Source organism: Callorhinchus milii, unplaced genomic scaffold, assembly GCF_018977255.1.
Source record: "Callorhinchus milii isolate IMCB2004 unplaced genomic scaffold, IMCB_Cmil_1.0 Scaffold28, whole genome shotgun sequence".
Classification (NCBI taxonomy): Eukaryota; Metazoa; Chordata; class Chondrichthyes; order Chimaeriformes; family Callorhinchidae; genus Callorhinchus; species Callorhinchus milii.
This window is the reverse complement of record NW_024704769.1, coordinates 730,285-750,397: the sequence shown is the minus strand read 5'-3', so window position 1 is coordinate 750,397 and position 20,113 is coordinate 730,285. Positions and strand designations below refer to the sequence as shown.

At 45.6% G+C, this 20,113-nt stretch overlaps 1 protein-coding gene across 1 annotated transcript in view; it reads left to right on the top strand.

Annotated features, from left to right (window-relative positions):
• Nucleotides 1–7,198: 7,198 nt before the first annotated feature.
• LOC103189746 (ankyrin-1) overlaps nucleotides 7,199–20,113 on the top strand; it is a 125,524-nt gene continuing 112,609 nt past the window's right edge. The window contains exon 1 of the mRNA XM_042344589.1: nucleotides 7,199–7,412. Coding sequence (XP_042200523.1) covers nucleotides 7,287–7,412 — 126 coding nt within the window. The 5' untranslated portion in view covers nucleotides 7,199–7,286. The remainder of the gene's footprint in view (nucleotides 7,413–20,113) is intronic.

Here is a 20,113-nt window from a genome sequence, read left to right as displayed (position 1 = left end):
CACATAAGCAATATTTTTGTATTTCCCTTCCAGAAACAACATTTATTCTATCAAATAATTCGATGCATGTGGAGTCCCATAGCACAGTAGTTAGCGTGCTCGCCTTGCAAGTGAGAGGGCTCCGGTTTGAATCCCAGGTGCGATAAAACCTTAGGCAAGTTTCCTTACTCCGCACACCTCTGTTTAACGAGCAGTCAAGTAGGAACCCGGTTGTTAGTCGATTTGTGGATCACTTTTCTGGAGGTAATAATTCCTCCAAAATAAAAAGGATTTGGTCACTTAATCCATGACTGTCAATTCACATTACAATATATTGTCCAGCGTGGAGGGCGCTATATAAATCCAAGTTGTCGTATATTCTGTGAAGAGCTTTGAGACGCCTCAATGAATTGATAATCATAGAATTATACAGCACAGAAGGAGGCCATCGTGTCTGTGCCGCTCTTTGAAAAGAGCTTCCAAATCAACCCCACTCCCCCGCACTCTCCCCATAGCCCTGATCAACCCCACTCCCCCGCTCTCTCCCGATAGCCCTGATCAACCCCACTCCCCCGCTCTCTCCCCATAGCCCTGAAAACTTGTTCTCCCCAAATAATTATCTACTTCTCTCTTAAAAGTTATCAAATCGGTTTCCACCGGCCTTTCAGGCAAAGCATTCCAGATCCCAACAATTCGCTGTGTGAAGACATTTCTCCTCATCTCCCGCTATAAGACCATAAGACATAGGAGCAGGACGAGGCCATTCAGCCCCTCGAGCCTTTAACAAATCTGTTGGCTGTCCTTTATTAACTCATATTTTACTAAGTGAAAATTTATTTTGTCCCGGATAAGGTGCTATACCAAATGCAGGGATTATTATTTATTATTATTATTACACATCTCTTGTGTGTGCTGGAAGGCTGCCACACAGCCAATTAATGAGCAAAGTGAGGTCTCTGTCTCTAACCTTGTTACCGCTTCTGCCAGCATTATTTCTCATCAATAAACAATAAGACAAGAATTTGCTGGCGAAAGAAGACCAAGGTGTAACCAGTTCGCCTTCCACCTTCCTGGCGGTCGCTTAACATGTCATGTCCCAAACTATATACTGTATTCCCAGATATTTTCTAACAGAAATCTTATCTAATTTGTTCTTGAAACAATCCCCACTTTCTGCTTCCACCGTCTGTCTCTAAGGAGCCTGTTTCATACGTTTACTACTCGTTCACTGAAGTAGTGTTTCCGCTGATGTGTTCTGACTTGACCCCCCTTCAATCGCAGGCCGTGTCCTCTGGGTTACTGTTCAGCGTAATATAAGACAATACAGGATAATAATGGCTCTAAGAAAAGCCAGGACTGAAATGATACATTTAAGCAGGAAGGGGCCATGAAAATTTAATTGGTGCATTTGCCAAGGCAGAAGGAAGGAAGCACGAGGTGGGCGGGTGGGGGAAGATGCGTTGCAGGAGGAGGGAACCATTGATCTGTGAACTGCCTTTCCAGACTTCATGCCCAACAACAACAAGATTACATTAATATAGCGCCTTACTTTCCCTACCTCTCCCACCTGCTTACCCCCTCACTCCACCACCCGCTGCCTCCGCTCGATTGCCTCCTGTTTGTTCCCCGTCCCCTCCGCTCCACTATCAGTGGCCATATCTGCAGCCACTACGCCCTGAAACTCTGTCACTCTCTCCCTCAATCCCTCCGCCTCGCTCCCTGCCCACCTTCAAATCCCACTGAAAGACCTTCCTTTTTGATTGTGCATCCTCTCCCCACCCCCGGCTCGGGGTCAGACTCCGCAACTGTGAAGCGCTCTGGGACACCACCCCACGTGAAGGATGCTGTGTAAATGCAAGTGACTGTGGTTATTGTTCATCAAATCCCTTAATGCTAATCAAAGACTGAGGAAAATCAAATCGGCGCAACACTTAAAGACAAAATGAGAAGTTAACAGATCATTTTAATCAGTCTCTATGTTTAAGGCTCTATCTACACTTTACAAAAAGGTTGGTCCTGTGAAAGCAACTCAAACGAGAGAAAGTGGAGTGTTCGGATGAGTGAGTCTCTCTCTGCTTCACATCACAGTCCCTCCTGGCTTAGGCAATGCAGCGTTCTTCAGTATGTTTGTTGCGTGTGCATCCATATGAGTATAGGCATGCCCATGTGTGTGCTCACACACACACACGCTCCCTCGTGGAGTCCTGTAGCTCAGTGGTTAGAGCACTCACCTCGCAAGCGAGAGGGCCCGGGTTCGATTCCCAGTCGGAGCAAAACCTTAGGCAAGTTTTCTTACTCCACACACGTGCCTCTGGTCACCTAGCAGTAAGTAGGAACCCGGCTGTTAGTCGATTGGCGGATTGCTTTTCCAGGGATAATAATACCTTTAAAAAAATTAAAATAAATAAACTTGGTCACTCAATCCACGACTCTTTCTCTTATTTCATGGCTGATATCCTGTTGAGCTGAATGAACTACTAAGGTCATATTGGTTGCTCGATCCACGACTGTTTGTGGGGACGCTGCTGTGCGCAATGGACTGCTGCATTTCTCCCACAAAATATATTCAGTCAATTCACTTTACAGTATATCCTGTGAAGCGCTTTGAGACATCTCGATGACATGATAAGGTATTATATCAAAAGCAAGGATTATTATTAATAAACAGTGGTGTTTAATTATAATTGCCCCCTCCTTCAAGACCCTCCTCCTCGACCGTGCCTACCCTCCCTACCCTCCCTACCCTCCTGATCCCAACCACCAGCTCGGGTGCAGATCCCTGACAGTCCAGCGCCTTGAGATGTCTCTCTGACATTCTCTGTAATTTGATGTTGTTGTGTTGGAGGTCGAACGTGTTAATTCCCCCTCATTATGTTAAAGACAGGAATCAGAGCTGCAAACCCTGCTGGCAATGGTCCAATGGTGTGAGGCACAAGTCACTCTTATGCTGACTGCACCTTTGCTGGAGGATTCACAAGCTGTTTGCAGCTTGCTCTCCAGTACAGTACAATAAACACATCCTCCAGCCGGTACCAGCTAATCGATAGCTTAGAAGTGCCAACCAGCTGGGCTTCTCTGCTGACTGCGGCATTTATCAGCCACAGAGGAGGCCTCACATTCACTGTTTCAGGTTTCGTCGAGAGGTGGAAAGATCCACGCAGGGATATAGCCACTTATCACGTCGTTGAGACCTCTCAAAGCGCTTCACAGAATCTACTGTAAATTGGATTGACTGTATATTTTCTGGGCGAAACTCAGCAGCCAATTGCACACAGCGGGGGCAAAAGTTTAGACAAGTTTCCTTATCCTTCACGCCTCTGAAAAGATACATAATAATGTCATAATAATAATACTTGCATTTGATATAGCCCCTTATCACGTCATTGAGACGTCTCAAAAGCGCTTCACAAGATATACTGTAAGGTGACCTGTGTATTTTGTGGGTGAAACGCAGCAGCCAATTAAGCACAGCAGTGTCCCACAAACAGTCATGGATTGAGTGATCAAATTATTATTATTTTCCAGGGATTATTATTCCTGGTCAGCAGTCAGCCAATTGACTAACAACCAAGTTCTTGGTCCTCTTACTTGTGAAGCGAGTGCTCTAACCACAATGTTACAGGGCATCACCCTAACAGCCCTATAAAGCCCAAACAGATAAGGTGGTCCTTGCTGGACAAACAACAGCTGCTACTGATCGTGCTGGAAAGGGGGTGGTTAATTGATTGAATCAACACATTAAATTAAATTTAAAGCTAAAGATCACTGCACCTCCACACCCAGGGAATAATCCTTTAATTAACTGTTTTGTATTTGTTAATCAACTGTATAATGATCCTCAAGTGTTCTACACAACACACTGCGTTCCCGGGTTAAAATGTTCCTTTGCAATAACATCCTTGCATTTGATACAGCGCCTTATCACAGCGTTGAGATTTCTCAAAGTTCTTCACAGGATATACTGTGTACTTTGTGGGTCAATCGTGGCAGCCAATTGCACACAGCAGTGACCCACAAATAGTCGTAGATTGAGTGACCAAACTGAAAATTTTGTGAGTATTATTACCCCCGGAAAGCAATCCACCAATCAACTAACAACCAGCTTCCTATGTAAGTAGGTTAACAGAGGCATGTGGAGTAAGGAACCGTGCCTCAGGTTTCGCCCTGCCTGGGTTTGAACCCGGGTCCTCTCGCTTGTGAAGCGAGCGCGCAAATCACCACACAAGAATATTAACATGTTAACCCAGGGTTGAGTTATGAGGAGTTTACTATATAATAGATTTTTTGGGGGTCAGTTGGGTGTCTGACATGTGCGGAAACCCATCACCATTGCTTAAGAGTCTCCAAACCAAACAGATTTCCATGCGTTTCACCTGCACACGGAAATCCCAGGGCTAGACTGTTGGAATGAAATACGCTCTCTCTCTCTCTCTCTCTGGAGGGACGTATTCTGTTTACCTAATTCCGGAGAGTATTAGGTGCAGGTTGGCAAGAGCCAAGGCTTGGGGGGAGCCCAGAGTGTGCATTGTGGTAACTGCTGGAGACTATCCAGCTAAACCTACACATAGCTTGGCCATTGATATCACTGTCTGGCCAAGCTTTCCTACTGCATGTCCAGCTAAGACTTAGGACTTTGGCTGCAGGGATAACAGGAGCTGAGTGGGAGGATTCCCTGCCCCCAGTGACCAGCCTGCCGATGAGCCAGGCTGGGCTGTGCTGTCATAATTTGTGTTAGTTAAGGGTATCAAGGGATATGAGGCAAAGGCTGGTAATTGGAGTTGAAGTACAGATCAGCCATGATCTAATAGAATGGAACAGACTCGAAGGGCTGAATGGCCTCCTGCTGTTCCTATATTCCTATATTCCTATGCCCTGGAGTGAAAGCATATGAAATGCTGTGTGTTTCTGGGTGGAACTCTTCCTTGTATATTCCAAATTAACATAGTGTGTGACGCTGGGTATCATACTTGTGTATATTGTCTCATGACAGAGAAGCATTCTGCGTATGTATTATGTAACGTTACTCAGTGTGTTACTGGATATAACATTCCTGTACACTACACATTAACACTTGAGTATAACACGCTTTTTGTCCTTGGAGTCCTGCAGCTCAGGGGTTAGAGCCCTCGCCTCGCAAGCGAGAGGACCTGGGTTTGATTCCCGGGCGGGTCAGGGCGAAACGTTGGGCAAGTTTCCTTACTCCACACACACCCACACGCGCCTCTGTTTACCAGCAGTCAGTAGGAACCCGGTTGTTACTCAATTGACGGATCACTTTTCCGGGGTTAATAATCCCTTCAAAACCCCCAAAACATTTTAGTCACTCAATCCAATGACTGTGGGGACGCTGCTGTGCACAATTAGCTGCCGCGTTTCGCCCACAAAATACGCAGTCAATTCACTTAACAGTAAAATCCCGTGAAGCGCTTTGAGACGTCTCGAAGACGTGATGAGGCGCTGTATCAAATGCCAGGATTACTATTATTATAATATAATTATTTTTCCTGAGGTACCGACCGAAGCCCAAGCGAACAAAACACTGGAGTGGATTGAAGCTGATCACCCTCCTGTTTGTAAAAGTGTAAGAAATAACAGCCTCTTGGTCTGATAAGGGTGTCCTGCTGTCTGCTGCTCAGTGATTGACGAGGAGAGGAGAGGAGAGTGGTGGAGGAGAGCTGTGTGCAATTGCTCTCTCTCTCCTCTCTCTCTCTCTCTCTCTCTGCAGTGTTTCCAACATGTAAGGGCATCCAATACATCTCTCTCCCTCTCTCTCTCTTTCAGCTCAGAATCATTCACACGACCTAACAACGCAAAACACCAAACACACAAACCTCCAGGATGGGGTCTTACACACCATCAGAGCCCGTATTTATTGATATGTTTTCGACAGGTTGGGTTTGACACAGACTGGTCTTTCGTGTCTTGCGATTAATTTATCTTATTTATATTATTTATTTATTTGATTTGCAGTGGTGGTGGTGGGGGGGGGGAGAGAAACTCATGGGTGAGGTGTGCAAAGATGTGTTTAGCTCAGAGTCCTGACCAGGAATACAAGTGTTAATGACATGAGAATGGAATGAAAAGGGAGGGGGGGGGTGTTGTTTTGTGTTGGAGAGACTGCAGATGTAGCAGAGGAAGAAGGAGTTCAGGAGCAATAGCACATCACCAGCGTTTGCAGTGGAGAATATACAGTAAGTGAGAGAGGGAGAGGAGAGATGGAGGGAGGGAGGGATGGAGGGAGGGATGGAGGGAGGATGGAGGGTGGAGGGATGCGGAGGCACAGTAACGGTGCAGGGTAATTCCATTTGTTGGCAAAGGTGCCTTTCTGAAGGACACTCGTGTGAGCAGCTTCTCCAGGTCTGATGGACCTCAAACAGGACCCCAATGGATGGACCAGGAGTCTGGTTTCCTCCTCTGTCTGTGATCCAGGACTGTGTGTGAGACTGCACCTCATGGCGGACCTGTCCCTCTCGCTCTCCTGGTCTCCCCCCTCGCTCTTTGCCCAACATAGGCGCTCCCGCACAGGGCTGAGAGACCTCTCCCCCTGAAGGCTGTTGTGTGTGTGTTGTGTTGTGCTGTGTGTGTGTTGTGCTGTGTGTGGGCAGATCGGGGCTCTGTATTACCCGTCGCTTTCTTTTTTTTTGCTGCTGGATTTGTAGCTCTGACGTGGAGACTTCGGCGCAGGACCCATTGCTGGAGCCAAAGTGATCTACTCACCCACCCACCACCCAACCACCCAACCACCACCCAAACTGGTCTCTCTTGTGTATGTACCACTCTCACTCGCGTTTCATTCAACTTGGAGGGGGCTGCAGAGACTTGGAGACGCACACGGGAGTGAGTGTGTGTGTGGGTGTGATGGTCTGTCTGTGAGTGTGTGTGTACTTGTCTGTCTGTGTTTGCTATCTGTGAGTGTGCGTGTCTGTCTGTCTGTGTGTGTGTGTGTGAGAGTATCTGTCTGTCTGTGTGTGTGTGAGTAGTTGTATCTGTGTGTGAGTGGCTGTGTGTGTGTGTGTGAGTGGCTGTGTGTCTGTGTGTGTGTGAGTGGCTGTGTGTCTGTGTGTGTGTGAGTGGCTGTGTGTCTGTGTGTGTGTGAGTGTCTGTGTGTATGTGTGAGTGTCTGTGTGTGTGAGTGGCTGTGTGTGTGTGAGAGTGGCTGTGTGTCTGTGTGTGTGAGAGTGGCTGTGTGTCTGTGTGTGTGAGAGTGGCTGTGTGTCTGTGTGTGTGTGTGAGTGGCTGTGTGTCTGTGTGTGTGAGTGGCTCTATGCCTCTGTACGTGCGTAAAAGGTTAACCCACAGCACCTGATATGGCTCAAGCTGCTAAACAGCTGAAGAAGCTCAAAGATGTGGAGACTCAGGCACAGTTGGAGCAGGAGAAGAAGGAGGAGGAGAAGCGAAAGAGACGGAACCGGTCCCGGGAACGCAAGAGAAAGGTACCTGACGAGGGCGAGTGATGGGGAGGCGGATGGGATGGGGAGGAGGTGAACCGTTACCAATGGACCAGTCACTGCGGTCTGGGCAGAGCCCAAGCGGTTTAGGCTCTGACATCTCCAGGTGAGGACGCTCAGCTTGGCTTCCAGACCCTTTAAGCAGCGACCATGGGTGTCTGATGTGTCAAGTCACCCCCCGGGCTTTCCAACCCCCCCCCGTAATAATAATAATACAATCAGGTCGAGACAATATTGTGTGGGGAAGGATGGAGAGAGGGAGAGAGTGTGTCTCTCTGTGTGTGTGTGTGCAAAGGAACAGCAGTTTTTGTAGGTAAAGGCTGAAGGACATGAGGGAGAGAGAGAGAGAGAGAGAGGAGTGAGTCAGACAGGAAAGAGAGAATGCAGCAAATTCAGTCAAAGAGTGAGTGCGATTCAATTGCAGGGCTGAGTGGTCGGTGTGATGGGGAAGGAAGGATTGGATGCTGTCAAAGTGCCAGTTTCCTGACTCCACAGCGAGTAGGAACCCGGTTGTTAATAATAATAGCAATAATAATAATAATAATTATTTGATACAGCGCCTTATCACGTTTTCGAGGCGTCTCAAAGTGCTTCACAGGATACCCGGTCAAATCAATCGGTCGTGTATTTTGTGGGCCAAATGTTTTGGTGTTAAGTCGATTGGTGGCTCGCTTTTTTGGGGGTAGTAATCCCTTCCCCCCCCCCAAAAAAAAAAATCAATTGATGAATAAATAAATAAAATAATAAATCGATCATTTCAACCCACGGCTGTTTGTGGGGACGCTGTCTGTGCGCAATTGGCTGCCGCGTTTCGCCCACAAAATATACAATCAATTCACTTCATGGTTTATCCTGTGAAGCGCTTTGAGACGTCTCAAAGACATGATAAGGCGCTGTGTCAAATGGAGGGATTATTATTATTAATGTGGTGTCTGAGCCGCAGGCGTTTAGCAATGCAATGGAACAAGCAGCGAGTGAGCAAGGTGATGCTGATGGGCATTGGCTCAGCAGGAGAGAGAGTGAGGGAGGTGAGGAGTTTTACGGGGAATCTACGTAATGCAGTGAGCGGGAACCTGTGCATAATTTAAGCCAAGCTTTGCAGGAACCCGGTTGTTAGTCGATTGGCGGATCAATTTTTCGATGGTAATGATCCGTCCAGAAAAAAAATAGGAATAATAATTTGGTCACTTCATCAACAGCTGTTTGTGGGTCACTGCTGTGCGGAGTTGGCACCAGCCCCATTTTGCCCACAAAATGCAGTCACTACACTTTACAGGAATAATAACAATAATAATCCTTGCATTTGATACAGCTGCTTATCATGTCTTCGAGACGTCTCAAAGTGCTTCACAGAATATACTGTAAAGTGCAGTGACTGTATATTTTGTGGGCGAAGTATCCAGTGAAGTGCTTTGAGACGTCTCAACGACGTGATAAGGCGCGATAGCAAATGCAAGGATTATTATTAGTATAATTATTATGCTGTCGATGGGAATCCAGAAAGAGTTGGGAGTCACTTGCCAAGGGTTGCACTGGAAAGCATTCCAGGTCTGTAGAAAATCACCCAGTGCTTGGTACCATTGCAAACCAAGGTGGCTGAAGGGACTTTTGGCTGAAGGGACTTTTGGCTGAAGGGAGGAAATCTGGGGTGATCCAGTGCCCAATGGGGTTCCATCAAGGCCTTGGCCTCTAAGATTTACTATCGTGGGATCCCGTAGCACAGTGGCTTTGATTCCCGGTCAGAGCAAAAACCTTAGGCAAGTTTTCTTACTTCACGCACACAAACACACACATTCATACACGCGCCTCTGATGACTTAGCAGTGAATAGGAACCCGATTGTTAGTCAATCGACAGATCGCTTTTCCGGTGGTAATAATCCCTTCAAAAGAAAAATGTGGTCACTCAATCCACGATTGCTTGTGGGACACTGCTGTGCGCAATTGGTTGCCGCGAAATATACAGTCAATTCACTTTATAGCATATCCTGTGAGGTATACAGCTTTGCAGCTTTGAGATGTCTGAACGACGTGATAAGGCGCTGTATCACATGCAAGGAATGTTATTAAATTGTATGGGCAAACGTCGGTCCCAGCATCACTCGCGCTCTCACCCACACAATAAGGAGGTTTGTGTGTTGAAGGTAGTACTGTCTACTGTGAGTGTAGTGTTTGGGCAGGGAGAGGAGAGGAGCCATGTGAGGCTTGAGTCACAGTGACAGAGATCATGTGTAAGTGATGCCGTGGTTTGTTTTGATAGGACTCCAGCGTCAGGTTCTGTGTGTGCCAGAAACAGTTTCTTGAATTGCATATCCCTTTTAATAATGAGTTCTCAACTGTTTGTAGAAGTCCTGCAGCTTCGTGGTCAGCAGGCTCGCCTCGCAAGCGAGAAGACCTGGGCTTGATTCCTGGGCAGGGCAAAATCTTAGGCAGGCTTTCTTACTCCATTCATTCACACCTCTGTTCACCTAACAGCAAGAGGAACCCAGTTGTTAGTCGATCGTTTTAGAGGGTAATCATAGAATCATAGAATGTTACAGCACAGAAGGAGGCCATTCGGCCAATCGAGTCTGTGCGGCTCTTTGACAGAGCCACTGACTTTTATTAACCCCAATCACCAGCTTTCTCCCCATTACCCTGCAAACCCGTCTTCCTCAGATACCTGTCCAGTTCTCTCTTAAAAGCTGTTATCGAATCGGACTTCACTGCCCTTTTGGGCGGATCATTCCAAATTCCAACAACTCGCTGAGTGAAAACACTTCTTCTAACCTCCCCTCTGCTTCTTTTGGTAGATATCTTAAGACTGTGACCACGGGCCACAGACACACCTACCAGCGTAATAATCCCTTCAAAAAATAATTTGGTTACGCAATTCACGACTGTTTGTGGAACGTTGCTTTGAGATATCTCAGTAACCTGATAAGGCGCTATATCAAATACATGGATTATTATTATTACTAAGTACAATGCTCCTGTATGTATTGTATAATGCACTGTGTGCTACTGGGTATAAACTAAGCTTTGCATTTGACACAGCACCTTATCACATCTTCGAGACGTCTCAAAGCGCTTCACAGGATACACTGTAAAGGGAATTGACTGTGTATTTTGTTGGCGAAACGTGGCAGCCAATTGCACACAGCAGCGTCCCACAGACTGTGGTGGATTGAGTGTAATGCACCCCATGTTACTGGGGTATGACTCCTGTACATAATATATAATACAGTTTCCGGCTGTCATTCATTTGTTTACCTTATATAACACTCCTGTGTGTTTGATTGTATATAACACACCATGTGTGCTGTGATGCTCCTCCACATTTATAATAACTGATTGACTCAATCCACGACTGTTTGGGGGACACTGCTGTGCGCAATTGGCTGCGCATTTTGCCCACAAGATACACAGTGAATGCACTTCACAGTGTATTCTGTACTGCGCTCTGAGGCGTCTTAACAACGTGATAAGGTGCTATAACCAATGCAAAGATCATTACTGTTATCATAGTAAAGCAGTATGTGTTATTGTACCAGTGTGTTAATGCAAGTCGTTGTCCTTGCTGCGATATTGAAATAATGGTCGTTGAAGGATCGATTTCAAGATCCTCTCACTCATTTTCAAATCCCTTCGTGCCCTCATATCTCCCCCCCTCCCTCTCCAACCTGCTCATCCCCCAACTCCACCACCTGCTGCTCGGGCCTCCTGTTTGTCCTTCGCTCCCTCCCGCTCCACCATCGGTGGCCTTGCCTTCAACCACTACACCCCGAAACTCTGTCACTCTCTCCATCGATCCCTCCGCCTCGCCCCCTCCCTCCCCACCATCAAATCCCATCTAAAGAGCTTCCTTTTTGGATCCTGCTTACGGTCACCTCCCGCCTCCCTCCCGCCTCCCTCTCCTCCCTGGTTCGATGTCAGACTCCGCCACTGTCAAGAACTCCAGGAAGCTACCCTTCACGATATAAAAGCAAGTTGTTGTTGTTGAAGCGGTGGGGTAAGATAAGGGCTGGAGTCCTTGATGTAGAGTTGGTGAGGGAGAGCCAAGGAACTGAACCCCCAACATTGAATGTCAATACCCAAACCTCTGTCCCAGTCTACCAATGAATTCAGGCCAAAAGCCTGAACCTGAGACTATTGCGTTTAACGATTTGGGAAGAGAAATATAAAATATAAATATATGTGAGGACCTGGGTTCGATTCTCAGCCAAGCAGGTTTCTTTGCTCCACACACAAGCCTCTGTTTATCTAGAAATAAGTCAAATTAATAATAATAATTTGGTCACTCAATCCACTACTGTTTGTGGGGATGCTGCTGTGCACAATTGAGTGCTGCATTTCCCCCACATCGCCGCTTAAGAGTCTCAACACATCTTGCTTACTTCTCGCCCCACAAATTATACAGTCAATTCACTTTACAGTATATTCTGTGAAGCGCTTTGAGATGTCTCAACAACGTGATAAGGCGCTGTATCAAATGCCAGGATTATTATTATTATTAAAAGGCTACGTGCAAAGAGTGGGGAATTAGGATTAGAGTTCTTTACACCAGAACAAATGTGTTGGACTGAATCTTTTCTTCTTGTGCTACAGATTCTATAGAGCTAAGATTTGCCTGAGGAACTAGCACAAACTCGGAGACGATGGGGAAAAGGACAGTGGGTGGGGGTAAGGGCGACTGAAGTCGTTTTGTGAGCTCCAGGTGGCGGGGGAAGGCACCATGAGTTTCCATAAGAGTTGTATATTTCTCCACAAAATACAGTTAATTCACTTTACAGTATATTCTATGAAGCGCTTTGAGACGTCTCAAAGATATGATAAGGCGCTATATCAAATACAAGGATTATTATTATATTATATAGCTGTAAACATGACATAATAATAATAAATATAATCCTTGTATTTGATATATCACGTCTTCGAGATGTCTCAAAGGGCTTCACAGAAAACACTGTAAAGTGAATTGACTGTGTATTTGTGGGCAAAACGCGGCAGCCAATTGCGCACAGCAATGTCCCACAAACAGCCGTGGGTTGAAATGATCAATTTAAAATTGTTTTTTTTTTGAGGGATTATTATCAGGCGTGTGGGGTAAGGAAACTTGCCCAAGGTTTCGCCCTGCCGGGAATCAAACCCAAGTGCCTTGCTTGCGAGGCGAATGCTCTAAGCACTGAGCTACAGGACCCCAGGACATTATTAATAATAATAATAATCCTTGCATTTGATACAGATCCTTATCACGTCTTCGAGACATCTCAAAGTACTTCACAGAATATACTGTAAAGAGAATTGACTGTATATTTTGTGGGCGAAACGTGGCAGCCAATTGCACACAGCGGCGTCCCACAAACAGTCGAAAGTTGAGTGACCAAGTTATTCTTCTTCTTATTAAACGACTGCCCAAGAAGGCGAGAGCATAGCCAACTGAGCCAGACTGACACATCACCAGCAGCCTGAAATTCTCGGCAATTATTCTGAATTCATATTCTGAAGCTGCCTGGTTTAGCTCCCCGAGTCTCTCTTGTAGTCTCTCCTCTGTCTCAGCAATCAGTACTGTTTCATCAGCGAAGCTGCAACTCATTGATCAATTTCCCATTGATCTTGAAGTCATTGCAGCCTCTCGTAATGAATTTAGATTCTGAGCTGGAACGATAGTGTGACACATCACGTCCTGTCTCAATCCTCCTCCGATCTTTTATCATCTCCTTATCTCATTATTAACTGGAAGCTGTTGTTGGTTGAAAAAAATTCCCAATCGTTGGCATTACAGCAAGAGTCAGTGTTTTGAGCGCTGGACTAGCAAACGGGAGGACCTGGGATCGATTCCCGGTCGGGACGAAAACTTAGGCAAGTTTCCTCACTCGACCCACCGGCCCCTGTTGACCCAGCAGTAAGTAGGAACCCGGTTGTTAGTCGATTGGCGGATCGCTTTTCCAGGGGGTAATAATCCCTTCCAAAAAAAGTATATATTTCTTTAAAAAGTAATAATTTGGTCACTCAATCCACGACTGTTTGTGGGGACATTGCTGTGCGCAATTAGCTGCCAGGTTTCGCCCACAAAATATACAGTTACTACACTTTACAGTATATTCTGTGAAGGCCTTTGAGACGTCTCGAAGGCGCTGTATTAAATGCAAGGATTATTATCATCATTATAAAAAGAGATTATCAAACACGTTATATAATAATAATCCTCGCATTTGATATAGCGCCTTACCATGTCTTCGAGACGTCTCAAAGCGCTTCATAGAATATACTATAAAGTGTATTTTTGTGGGTGAAACACGGCAGCCAATTGCGCTCAGCAGCGTCCCCACAAACAGTCGTGGATTGAGTGACCAAATTATTATTGTTTTTTTTCTTGAGGGTTTATTATCAGGGCTTGTGGAGTTATATGGTGATCAATGACACCTGGGCCTTGCAGATGATTTTTAAACCTTGTGTGTTGCGATGCTCCTTCTGGACAGTTAGTGAAAGTGCTGAGGCAGTCGGTGCAACAGGAGACCCTGATTAAACGCTGACAAGCAATGATTTCTTCCACCCAAAACCTAAATTATTCATGTGATAATAGCTTTGCTTGCGTTTTGCGTCTTGTGTGCTTTGCTTCGTATTACACACGAAAATCCATAGCGTCTCGATCCTCAATGTCTTCTCAGACTAAGAGGACAGTGTGACTTCTGCCATCAGTTTGTGCTGGTACTCTGTGTAGGGAATAATAATGATAATCATCCTTGCATTTCATACAGGGCCTTATCAGGTCTTCGAGACGTCTCAAAGGGCTTCAAAGGATACGCTGTAGAGTGAATCAGCTGTACAATTTTGTGGGTGACTCTTTGCAGCCAATTGCGCATAGTAGCGTCCCAGAAACAGTCGTGGATTGAGTTAGCAAGTCCGTAGCTCAGTTTGGTCACACGGTTATGCAGGAAAGACAGTCAATCAGATAGTAGATTTCAACAACTTGCATTTATACAGCGCCCTTCAGACGGGGCAGCATCTCGGAGTGTTTAACAGCCTGAGCCGAGGGGGGGGGGAGGAGGTGACCATAAGCACAGTTGTAGAGGAAGGTCTTCAGTCAGGATGTAAAAGAGGGGAAGGAATGGGCAAGATGGAGGGATTGAGGGAGAATGTTCCAGAGATGGCTGAAAGTGCGGCCCCCAATGGTGGAGCGGAGGCCACGAGGGGACAAGCAGGAGGCTGGAGCCAGAAGAGCGGAGGCAGCGGGTAGCGGAGTCAGCAGAAAGCAGGTCGGAGAAGTAAGGAAGTGCTAGGGCGTGAAGGGATTTGTAGCCGAGTGAGAGGATCTTGAAATCAATCTGTTCTGCGATAGGGATCAAGAAAGGAATGAAAGACGTACATTTTTGCACTTGCTTTGACATCCAGACGTCTCAAAGCATACCTTGAGTAATTACTGACTTTTTTTAGACAAATGCAGCAGCAAGTAGACAACCCATTTCATCCCATTGGGAATTCTCAGTGTTGCTGCCCAGAAATGGGAAATGACAGGACTTAATTTGGCTCGAGCGTAGAAAATGTTTTTTTTTGTGCTGATTTGACATTTTCCAATTTTTTTGTTCGAACGCTCGATGCGATTGGCCTCAGCCCGTCAAATCCCAGGGAGATTTCCTTCTGGAATTTCAGCCGACACTGTCCAGCCGGGATTTGGAAAAGTAATAATAATAATTCTTACCTTTGATATTGACCTTGAACCCAGTGTCTAATTTGCCTACAAAAATTATTGCCACTTTTAATAATAATTATCCTTGCCTTTGATATAGCACCTTATCACATCTTCAAGACATTCCTAAGTACTTAACAGGATGCACTGTAAAGTGTAGTGACTGTATTACACAAACAGTCGTGGATTGAGTGACCAATTTATTATTTTTTTAGGGGATTATTATCACCGTAAAATCGATCCGCCAATCGATTAACAACCAGATTCCTGCTTACTGCCAGGTAAACAGAAGTTTGTGTGTAAGGAAACTTGCCTAAGGTATCACTCGGCCCAGGAATCGAACCCGGGTCCTCTCGCTTGCAAGGCGAGTGCTCTAACCACTGAGCTACAGGACTCTTGGAAGAACACGAAAGATATTGGAAAAAGTGCCGAGTTGGGATGAGCGACGAGAGCTCCACTGGGGGGAGCACAGAACCGACCAACGGTCTCCGTGGGACAATTTCTCTGATTGTAAAAACTTAATTAAAATTTTCGCCCCAAAAAACGCTATAAGATGATTAAGAAACAAGAGATTTTTTTTGCTGCCATGTGAGAAATCCAGTCCAGAGTGATTTAGTTGAACAGGGAACAGGATATGGAATCCTGGAGCTCAGTGGTTAGAGCCCTCGCCTCGCAAGCGAGAGGACCTGGGTTCGATTCCCCAGGCAAGGCGAAACCTTAGACAAGTTTCCTTACTCCCCACACACACACACACACACACACGCTTCTGTTTACCAGCAGTAAGTAGGAACCCGGTTGTTAGTTGGTCGGCGGATCGCTTTTCCAGGGATAATAATTCCTTCAAAAGTAAATAACAACAATGGTTTGGTCACTTCAATCCGCGGCTGTTTGTGGGGACGCTGCTGTGCGCAATTGGCTGCCGCGTTTCACCTACAAAATATACAGTCAATTCACTTTACAGTGTATCCTGTGAAGCGCTTTGTAACATCTCGACGACATGATAAGGCGCTGTATCAAATGACAGGATTATTATTACAACAATTATAATAATAAGTAATTATTATTATCAAGACGTCCTGCAAGGATGATGATTAAGAAGTGGGGGGGGGGGGGGGGGGCTGTTTTTTTTAGCTGCCATGTGAGAAATCCAGTGACTCAATCTACAACTGCTTGTGGGACGCTGCTGTGCGCAATTGGTTGTCACGTTTATCAAAAGATTTAGTGATTTGCTTCAACAGGAAGCAGGATACGATTGGCTTGAGATTGCGTTGAACTGAACCAAACAGCACAATGAAATACAGAATGAAGATTCTCGCAGTCACAGTCTAATACTTACCAGAATTAGGTAAGCAGAATGCATCCCTCCAGGGAGAGAGAGAGAGAGAGAGCGCATTGCATCTAACAATCTATCTCTGTGATTTCCGTGTGTAGTTGGGACGTATGGAATTCTCAACTCGGGTTTGGAGACTGTTAAGCAACGGTGATGGGTTTCCGCGAGTGTCAGACACCCACCGCTGGGCAAAATTATTCTTATTCTGGTTTCTATAATCTGGAAAGAGAGGGTTTAAACTTTGACTATCCCTGACTGTGCAAGAGCTGTTGAAACGAAGAGAAATGAGGCTGAATGTTAATCTTCGTGGGAGCTTCTGTGTCCTCACTGTGGGCAGGTGAATTCAGAGCTCGCACACTGTGGCCTTTCCTCTCCTCCCCTCCCCTCCTCACCTCCGCTCTCCCCTCTACTCTCCTCTCTCCTCCCCTTTCCTCACCTCTCTTCCTCTCCTCTCAGCTCCTCTCCTTTCTCCCCCTCCTCTCCTCCCTCAATAGTTTTTTTATTAATAATAATAATCCTCGCATTATTTGCAGCGCCTCATCACATCTTCGAGACGTCTCAAAGCGATTCACAGGATACGTTGTAAAGCAAATTGATTGTATCGTTTGTGGGCGAAACACGGCAGTCACTTGCGCAGAGCAGCATCCAACAAACAGTCAAGTGACAGGATTGAGTGATATATTTATTTTTAAAAATTATTTTGAAGGAATTATTCCCCCCGGAAAAGCGAGCTGCCAATCGACTAACAACTGGGTTATTACTTACTGTTGGATAAACAGAGGCACGTGTGTGGAGTAAGGAAACTTGCCCAACGTGTCGCTCTGCCGGGAATCAAACCCAGGTCCTCTGAGCCACTGAGCTACAGGATTCGACAAAGACAAATTACAGATACATTAAAGACAAAAGTGTACATTTTTAAAGCCATTAATAAAAGGTTGGAAGTTAATGAGTGAACATGAATGCTGTGCTGATTGAGATTAGAGGTAGTTGTATTGGGAAGCAGCATAAGAAGCTGAGCTGCCACAACACCTTATGTAACTCCAGCATTGAACTAGTTAGAAACTGGCTCAGTTGGTAGTACGCTCACTTATGGATTAGAAAGATGGGTTCAAGCCCCCACATTGGTACTTGACAAACAGATAAATCCAGCATATAATAATAATAATAATAATAATAATCCTTGCATTTGATATAGCGCTTTTCACGTCGGGAGGACGTCCCAAAGCGCTTCACAGAATAGACTGTAAAGTGAATTGACTGTATATTTGTGGGCGAACGCGGCAGCCAATTGCGCACAGCAATGTCCCACAAACAGTCGTAGATTGAAAATGACCAATTTATTATTGTTTTTGTTTTTGGAGGGATTATTATTAGGCGTGTGGAGTAAGGAAACTTGCCCAAGGTTTCGCCCTCTGCCTGGAAAATATAAACTTTACTAAGCTAGAAAAGTAGTAAACAGTGAGGAGGACAGTAACAGACTGCAAGAGGACATAGACAGACTGGTAACATGGGCCGACGTGTGGCAGATGAAGTTTAATGGGGAGAAATGCAAAGTGATGTGTTTTGGGAGGAAGAATGAGGAGAGGCAAAATAAGCTGATGGTAAAGGGGGTGAAGGAACAGAGAGACCTGGGGCTCATATAAATAAATCTTTGAAGGTGGCCGGACAGGAAGATAAAACTGTTAAAAAAACAACCGGGACACGAGGCTTTATAAATAGGGGCATAGAATACACAAGTCAGGAAGTTATGATGAACCTTTATATAAAACACTGGTTAGTCCTCAGTGAGAGACTGTGTTCAGTTCTGGGCCCCACACTTTAGGAAGGATGTCAAGGCATTGGAGAGGGCGCAAAGGAGATTGAGCAGAATGGTACCAGGAATGAAGGACTTCAGTTATCAGGAGAGGTAGAGAAGCGAAGATTATTCTCCTTGGAGCAGAGAAGGTTAAGAGGAGACAATAGAAGTTTTCAAAATTATGGGGGATTCGATAGGGTGAACAGGAGAAACTATTCCCACTGGCGGGTGGGTCGGTAACCTGAGGGCACCGATTTAAAATACTTGTTGAAAGAAACAGAGGGGAGGGGAGGAGAAATGTTTTCACACAGTGAGCTGTTGGGATCTGGAATGCATTGCCTGAAAGGCCGGTGGAAGCCGATACGATAACAACTTTTAAGGGAGAAGTAGATATTTATTTGGGGAGGACAAGTTTGCAGGTCTATGGGGAGAGAGCGGGGGAGTGGGGTTGATCAGGGCTATGGGGAGAGAGCGGGGGAGTGGGGTTGATCAGGGCTATGGGGAGAGCGCGGGGGAGTGGGGTTGATCAGGGCTGTGGGGAGAAAGTGGGGGAGTGGGGGTGATTTGGAAGCACTTTTCAAAGAGTCAGCACAGACACGGAGGGCTGAATGGCCTCCTGCTGTATAATTCTTTGATTCTATGAAAAGGCAAAATACTGCAGATGCTGGAAATCTGGAATAAAATCAGAAGTCGCTGGAAACACTCAGCAGGTCAGGCAGCATCTATGGAGAGAGGAAAGTGATTTAACGTTTCAGGTCGATTACCTTTCATAAGAACGAAAGGTCATCAACCTGAAACGTTAACTTATTTTCCTTTCTCCATAGATGCTGCCTGACCTGCTGCGTGTTACCAGACAAATTTGGTGGTCGGCTTTGATTGTTGGTTGTGTACAAACTGGCGTCCTACAAAAAATAGTCACTTCACTTTGACAGTAATTGCCGTGAACCCTTTCAACGAGATTGGTGCTATAAATACATACACAACTGTTTTTTGGTCTCTTCGCAAAATCCATTTACTTTTCGAGTGGTGCCTTGGAATGACTCCCAAGTCTTGATAGTTCTTTCTCTCCTCCACAATGTGCTCCTCAGTGAGAGACTTGACTTGGTTTGACAGCAGTCGGTGGTGAAAGTTATGGTTTGATCGGATACAATTGCCATTTACCTCTCAGCGCGGCATAGAGACAAATACGTGGGGTTACTCCTCTTGTACACATCCATCAAAGAGGTTTACAAAGCACAACGCTGCCTTAATTGGCTTTGAATCTCCCACTTAGAGCACAACTCCATTAAGTAATCCAGAGAGAAGCAATCGCTATTTTAGTCAAGTGCACTTAGCAGAACGTGAGGCAAGGCTGCTCTGTGCTGTAATAGCACACAACATTAATAAGTAAATGGGAAAGAGACATGAGGAGAGCTTTTACACTGGAGGCAAAAGCCCTGGGACATCGAGGCAGCATAGTCCAACTTGCATTTATATAACAACAATTATGAATACTGCTTACGTCTGATATAGCGCCCTATCACCACATCATCGAGACATCTCAAAGCGCATCACAGGATATTGTTTCGCCCACAAAACATACAGTCAATTCACTTTACGGTATATTCTGTGAAGCGCTTTGAGACGTCTAGAATATTGTGATAAGGCGCTGCATCAAATGCAAGGATTATTATTATTGTTGTTGTAAAGTCGATCGACTGTGTATTTTGTGGACGAAATGTGGCAGCCCATTGCACACAGCAGTGTTCCACAAACAGTCTTATATTGAATGACCAATTTTTTGGGGGGAGATGTGTTTTTGAGGGATGGGGGGAGTATACAGTCTATCTTCCGTGCCTATATCATGATCAATGTTCCAGCCACTTTCTTCATTGCTCCAAGACACTGGTATTGT